The sequence below is a fragment of the Pantherophis guttatus genome, chromosome 2 (genome assembly GCF_059756535.1).
Source record: "Pantherophis guttatus breed Tessera chromosome 2, ASM5975653v1, whole genome shotgun sequence".
Classification (NCBI taxonomy): Eukaryota; Metazoa; Chordata; class Lepidosauria; order Squamata; family Colubridae; genus Pantherophis; species Pantherophis guttatus.
In genome coordinates this window covers 214,385,759-214,393,451 of record NC_142064.1, presented here as the reverse complement: position 1 = coordinate 214,393,451, position 7,693 = coordinate 214,385,759, and the positions used below count along the sequence as shown (strand labels likewise).

Here is a 7,693-nt window from a genome sequence, read left to right as displayed (position 1 = left end):
GCGGCTATTCTATTAGACTTGGATTTCTCTTGAAAAAGATGCAAGACAGAGAAACTCTGAAGTGTTAATAGACAGCGATAAGTTAATAGACAGAAGATAAGTTCAGGTAGGCGCAATACGCTTCTCCAGCCAACCCGGAGTCTCCAATTTGTACAAACGCGTGGGTCTGTGAGCCGTTTTACATGTTTAAGCGGAAGTTCAGATGTTAAGTCACTCTTCAATATTTTAAAGCTCTATGTTCTCCTTTTCCTAGTCGGATCCTCCCCCCCCCCACCCGGGCACAGTTGGATCGAACTATCGGATGGACCTAAAACGGGAGATATGAAGTGGAGAAAAGAGTTTCTAGGCCCATTATGCTGCGCTGCAAAAATGTTTTGTGGCCAAATAGTGTAAACGTAATGTAAACTCACCCAGAAAGGAGAAGATGTACAATCAGTTCAGTATCAAAGCCTTTCTTGTCTTTCTCCGTCTCCTCTTCTCCCCCCCCTCTGTATTCTGCAGAATGGTAGCGCCCGAGACGGCTTTCTTTGGCGGCTCATTCGAAGCGGCGCAAGAGGCAGAGGGGGGTTTTCGGTTAGTTTGGTCGGCGGGCTTCGAAGGCGACCGGCAGTGTCTGCTCCAGGCAAGGTACTGTAGTCTGTGAGCGTATCGCTCTGCGGGTTGTTTTGCTTTCAGGACTTTCTTCACATAATACAGAGTGTTTTTCTCTTCCTCTTCTTTTCCCCAAAACTCCCAACTGTTTCTTCCTGAGGATCCCCAGGCTTAGGCGAATAGGTTACTGGCATCACATATCTGATTGGTTTTGAAAAGTCTGCTTTTCAGTCCTAGAGTTGGAAGTCGTGGTCCAGTAAACACAGGCTGCCCTAATGAAAACTCTCTTGCATTTATATTTTATATGATTCACCCTTTTGCTTCTGGGGTAAAAAGTATTACAGCTCATAGTTTAATCCCCAGTGATCCCCAGAATAGTTATAAATTGTTATAATTTTAGTGGTATTTCAATTATAGCTTTCCACAACGTCTTCCAAGAAATCAAATAATAGTAATAATGCTTCTTTATTTTCGGCAGACTGATGGAGACAAACTGAAACCTCTAAGTTAGAAAAAGGGGAGGAAAAAAAGTTGCCTAACTGCTGTATTTATATTAGTTTTTTTTTTTTCTCTTTAGTAAGATAAGTGTCTGAAAAATGAGTAGCAATGAACTTCAGGCCTGCGAAGATGAAATTAAATCTTTGGAAGAAGAAATTAAAGTGCTAACAGAAGAATATGAACATAGTCGACACCAGTCAATGGCGTATACTGAGGCAGAAATAATGGAGATCATGTAGGTAATTTTTTGTTTGTTTATTTAAATAATGTACATGGCTACCCATCTCTGAAGTGACACTGGGCTGACTACAAAGATTAAGACCCAACAATTAAAGCATTAAGGTGTTAAATGACACCTTTCAATGATAAAAAATATATGGCTAATATGGCTAGGCTAACCTCCTGACCGAAATGCCTGGGAAACAGCATGGTCTGCAGAATCAACAAAAGGCCAATTGAGTCAACTCCGTCTAGATAGAATCTTTGGTGGTGGGGGAAAATGTTGTTGTCCAAGGTAGGTGCTACCATGTATTTGGCTTGCAATTACTAAGAATTTTCCTATGATTATTACACTAAAATCTTGGTGTTCAAAATATATTGTGTATAATTATGTTCAATAAGATGAGAAATTCTAAGAGATTTTATTAAATTGTATTAGTCAGTATAAAAAATACAATTTTCTATAAAGTCTTCTGCATAGAAAAACCTCATGCCTTATGCATAAAAGGTAGGCCAGCAGTTAGATTGTTCCATCCCCGAAATATAAGGAGTATTTTTAAATTTGGAAGTATGGAACATTACAAATTACAGCATAATAACATAAGAGTTCTGTGATGTTTAGATATCAGAAGTTGACCAAAATACCTAATGATTTGATACTACTAAGTTGGCTTCCTAAATTGATTTCCTAAATCAGTGTAGGCTAAAACCCATAGTGCAATAATTTTTATTCAACTTCAAGTTCTCTGAAGAATCCATATTTAGAGAGACCAGAACTCTTATGGGTTAAAACAGCTTTAGTAAAAATTTAAATAGAGCATTCCATTCCTCAACCTTAATTAAATCCACAGAAAGCCTCATTTAGTATACCTGCATCAGAGGTGGGTTTCAGCAGGTTCTGACCAATTCTGGAGAATCGGTAGCGGAAATTTTGAGTAGTTCGGAGAACCGGTAGTAAAAATTCTAACTGGCCCTGCCCCCATCTATTCTCTGCCTCCCAAGTCCAAGCTGATCAGGAGGAAATGGGGATTTTGCAGTAACCTTCCCCTGGAGTGGGAAGAGAATGGAGATTTTACAATATCCTTCCCCTGCAATGTCCACCAAGCCACACCCACAGAACCGGTAGTAAAAAAATTTGAAACCCACCACTGACCTGCATTAATATTCCCAAAAATTTGGATTGGGTAATCTCATTTGGTAAAAATTGATAGATGAGTTAATTATATTCTGCATGGAGGTTTTGCAAGAGTTTTGGCCTCCAGTATCTCAACTGGAAGATACTTGACCTCTCAAAAATATATAAAGAGAATAATTGTTGGGGCATTGAAAGAGCTGTAAATTACATGGTGCGTCATCTACTTGTAATATAAAAAACACATTTCTTGTTCATGGACCCTTCATGGTTTTTTTGGTTTTCTCACACAGATAAAAAATCTGTGGAAAAATAAAAATATTTGTTCATTAACATAGTTTCTATGCCAGTGTACTTGTCAGCCTCAGCTTTGCCTGCTTCAGCTGCCATAAGAAACGGGGGAGGGATTAGTGAAGGGGGGCGAAAGGGTGGGGAAGGCGCAGGAGGTGTTTATCTATTGTAGGACGTGTCTTCCCAGGAATCGAAACTGAATCTTCAAAAGGGGCTGGCTGACCAACTGCCCTACATTCCTGATGAATGACGTTGCCAGACGTGATGCCACCTGACCTTTGGGAGACCTTTGGATTGGCTGAGGGTCAATGGACACGGGGGGGGGAGAAGCTTAGTAGATGCTATTTTGCGCGTTTTGCTCACTTCCAGCTTTACCTGGGTTGCTATCTTTTCATATTCAATAAAAGTACTAAATTCTTCAAAATGCTTGAGTTTGGGGTTTTCTTTCCTGGATACTGAAGGAAGCATACCTGACAGTACTAGAGGTTTCTCATTCAGATCTATCTGATAACAGTTTTTCTTACTGTAGGAAATTATTTAGAAAAAAGCCTGAAGAAGAACTGAAGCAATCTAAATCTCCAGATCAGGAAACTGAACTCCACTTGTTGGAAGCTGATCTCTCATTTATAATGAAATTTACAGGCCTTTTCTTTACACATTATTCACGTAAACTTGTGGAAAAAAGTAGGTATTTTAATGATTGTCATAGTATTATATACTTTTTTTCACACTTCATACATTATTTTGATTCAAAATTGTATTTCTAATCTCAAATATTGATTTGCCATTGTCAATCCTGAAGCTGACCTGACCGAAGCCATCTTGGAGCTTCAGTGTTGCCACACTGGAGCTGAGGGATAGGGAGGGGGGATAGCTGGCGTTTTGTAGCCAAAATAAATTACTTTCTCATGGGAACCAAGAACATTCTCACATCTGGTCAGAGGAAGGAGGAGTAATGTTGCCAGGCAACCAGACAGCGCCTTGATTGGACCATGTTACTGATTGTTTGGGGAGGGGGAAAAACATTTACTTTTAATTAGATGAAAACCGTGGGAACCTTTAGAGTCGGTTTTCACCATATCTGTGCCAATATGACATATCCAATAAAACTAATCTTAGAGGAATCTACCTGCCTCAGAGTTTTGTTTGCTGTGGGTATGTTACTTGGACAGCCATATTTTAATAAAATTAAAAATATTAACTGTTATTCAGTACGTAAAACAGCAAAAGTGTTACAGTTCAGATTTGGCTAGTCCTATCAACCAAAGAGAATCAAACCGGTCAATCAAATCCCAATAGTCAGGACAATTACTACATATCTACGTTTATTTCATAGTCCCAAAATTGGACTAACATTGGATGTAATTAAGACATTCTTTGAATAAAAAACTTCATTATATTAAAAGAAACCCAAAAACTATTCTAATATGCAAATTCAAGGTATTAATATTGTTATTCTAGTTTAAGTGAACCACAATTTATTGTTTCCAAGTCAAAACAATCTCAAGTATGGTTTGTTTAAAGCTGAGGTAATAAATCCTAATTAAATATGATTCTGAATTCATACATAATAAATAATGCTTCAGGGAAACTTACATGGTTTCCTGAAACACAAACATTTTATGCTACCTTGCATTGCTGCTTTCTCAAACAATGGGGAAGAGAATGAAATAAATCTAATATCTCCTAGAGAACTCAAAGTTATGCAAAAAACACCAACAACTTCAAAACAATATGAAGTTTAAAATAACAAAGGAATAGTTCTTTATATAATACTTTTTTGGCAGTTTCTAAGTGTGCAGGAGATTTGTTCTCAAATGCTGTGTTTTCTTGCTCTTCCGTTCAGAAGAATCCACTAAATTAGGTTGCAATTTTTAGCCAGAAACTCATCCCTGCCAATATTTCAGGTTGTTTTCTTGGATAAGCAATAATAGAATTGGATGTCATCCAGGGGTGGGTTCTACTTACCTTTACTACTGGTTCATTGCTGGACCGCACGCTATGTATCTTATATTAAATATGGTTAGCTTTTAAATGTTATTGATAAATAAAGAACACGTATGATTGAAGCTGATTGTGTATTTTAATATTTCCTTTTATTACAGATGGATCTAAAACTATTCAAACTTATAAGCTGTCTGGAAAGTGTCAGTCAATCACATTTCTGTTGGAATTTAAACTCACAGAAGAAAATCAGGTAATGGAAGATGTTTTTAAAATAAACTAGAGCATTTTACTAAGCTTCATAAACAAACTGAATTTGTGACATTTGTGAAACTACCCATGGTTGTTAGTGTCATTTTGATACATTGATTCATTTTTCTGAAAAGGCTAATAATTTTATGCTGATGAATATGTATTAAAATAATGTATTTCTGTACTAATCCATAAATTTTGGATACCACATAATACTGTATTCCAAACTTGGTACTTTATATTTGATTGAGAATTAATACTATTTACATTGGATTAATGTAAGATGAATCTTCATGTGGTTAAAAACATAACACAGTAGGATAAACAGTTGAAGAAGAAAGAGGAAGATGAATACATTAATTTCCTAATTATTTTAACTGTATAATTTTTCAACAGTTACCTTGACAGGAAAGAGTTAATAGAAGAAACAGAACCTGAAATTCTGCACAAAAATGAATCCCAATAAAATTAAATAAAATTTGCCAAAATTTACAGCTTAAATTTGTTTGTTTTGGAAACATACACAAAAGTAAGTTCTAGTAATACTTCAGTTAGAAATGTATTCTTATGGTTGATTTCTTAGAAACAAGTTAGATTGATAAACACGCAAGTACTAAATCTAAATTGCCAGTAGGTGGCATTTCTTCTTAGGCTTGCAGAGCTGCCTTCCGTAGTGGCAGCGTGATCCCAGAAAAAGATGTGTTTGGATTACAGAGTTGCCAATAGGAATAGTTTGCACACTTGTAATCCAACATCCTTTTTCCTTTGAATCTGAAGCATTGCACAGGCTCCAGTATGTTTCTACAGTACATAAACATCTATCATAAGTCTTGGTATTTTGAAATGCTTTGTATTTCCTTTTCTTCCATTTCCCTGTTTTTTTCTAAAGGATCCACTTGTTTTAATTTTTAATTGCTTTAGTTTTTTAAATCTTTGGAATGGAATACAGGTATATACATAATAAAAGCTTTGAACTGCTTTGAAGATACATACATACAGGCAGTCATTCTGTAAGTCAAGTCACCACGTGACCAGACCCAATTTCACAACCATTTTTGTATGCCTGCTGCAGCTGGTCATGAATGTGAACCAGTTGCCAAGCACCTGAATTGCAAACTTGTGACCACGGGGGTGATGCAAATCATAAGTGCAAGTACAGGTCATAAAACATTTTTTCTGAGACTGTCCTAACTTTGCACTGTTATTAAACAGTCATAAATTGAGGACTGCCTGTATATAAAACAAGTTAAATAATCTTTGGCAATTTGCTCCTTCAATCATAAGATGACAACTCAATATTAACTATTGTATTCAAGTGTTTATATCTAAAATTGTACCATTGATAAGTTCTGTTTCTAGGAATACACAGGAACATTTTCACACAGCATAAGTTTAACAGTATAAAAGCATTATCTTTGTTTTTGGTTTAGTATGCTGTAAATTCAATCATAGTGGATCTAAAAAATGATTTATTATTATTTATAGCTTACCACAAGGATTTTGAATCTAAGGCATTGTCCTGCTCTGTAAAGATGATCCTGTATATGGAGAGCAAGTGACATGACACGTTGTAGGCTTACATTTTTCTTTACCCAAACAATAGGTAAACCACGTGGACAAGAGTTTTCTGATAGAGTCCTCAGTGCCTTCTTAATAAGATTGATCTTAGCAACAATAAACCTGAGTTAATTGCCTGTTCTTGTTGTCTGGTAATTAGAAACTTGACAATATAAAGTATGGCAATGACTATGAAACATGCTAGATTCATAAATTAAATAGGCATTTGGATTAAATATACTTTAAAATTTAAATGTTAAATACAATTCTTTGCAAATGCCATATTCTATCATATTTTGATGAAATAATAAAATAGGATCCTGTTTGAGTTTAATATATTCCATAAAATAAACTCTGGAAAATTAAACTTGAGAATATGGTACACAAGATATCTAAATATGAATTCCAAACATTGCATTATAAATTCACAATGTGATTCTAATAATAAAAACAAAGTTTAAGAAAAAGAAAATAATGTGCTCCCCCTTGCAAAACATGGTCAAATATCACAAACATCGCATAAATTTACTTATTTTCCTTCCTGCCCATACTTTTTGGACCATGAGTTTTCAAATTTTAAAATCCCTTCAAGGGCTTGAAAATGTGTATGTGTGAGAATGCATAAACACAGCACAGTGAAGGTTGTTGATTGAGTAAAAATTGATCCCACCTCCCCCCACTCTGCCCCTGCCCTCCCCTTTTGTTTTATGTTTTAATTGTATACACACAATTGTGTGTGTATTTAAGACTAAGCCACCCACAGTTTTCCTATGGTAAGATAGGCAGCCAATACATTTTATAAATAAATAAACCTGGGTGCATTCTCAGAAGCTCAACTTGATCATGCTCTACCAATAGGCAGTTATTTTGGGGAACATTTACATTTCAAGCTCATTTGAAGTTTCTCATAACATTTATATTTAAATACAGTATTAAGTAAGCTGTGACTCTGACAGATTTATTCATAAATTTGATCGTTCTTCACTTTTTTATTAATAAACTTTCTTTTTCCAGATGAACAGAAATGCTTCAGCTATAGTAACCGATCTTAATATTATAACAGAATGTGACAGGCACTGTGATTTAAGCAACCTTGTTTCAAGGTAAGATTTCACATTATTTGGCGTGTTGCTACTGGGTGGGTAGGTGGGGAATAATCATAGGGAAATTATGTTGTGGGAAAAAGATTTAAATTTCTTGCATGCTCTG

General features: G+C 35.7%; 1 protein-coding gene across 2 annotated transcripts in view; it reads left to right on the top strand.

Annotated features, from left to right (window-relative positions):
• The first annotated feature begins 127 nt into the window (after window positions 1–127).
• CENPP (centromere protein P) overlaps window positions 128–7,693 on the top strand; it is a 155,363-nt gene continuing 147,797 nt past the window's right edge. The window contains exons 1-5 of one of the 2 annotated variants that reach the window (XM_034438687.3): window positions 128–627; window positions 1,169–1,324; window positions 3,261–3,415; window positions 4,837–4,928; window positions 7,499–7,587. In XM_034438687.3, coding sequence (XP_034294578.1) covers window positions 1,188–1,324; window positions 3,261–3,415; window positions 4,837–4,928; window positions 7,499–7,587 — 473 coding nt within the window. In that variant the 5' untranslated portion in view covers window positions 128–627; window positions 1,169–1,187. The remainder of the gene's footprint in view (window positions 628–1,168; window positions 1,325–3,260; window positions 3,416–4,836; window positions 4,929–7,498; window positions 7,588–7,693) is intronic. The other variant, XM_034438692.3, reaches the window with a different exon arrangement.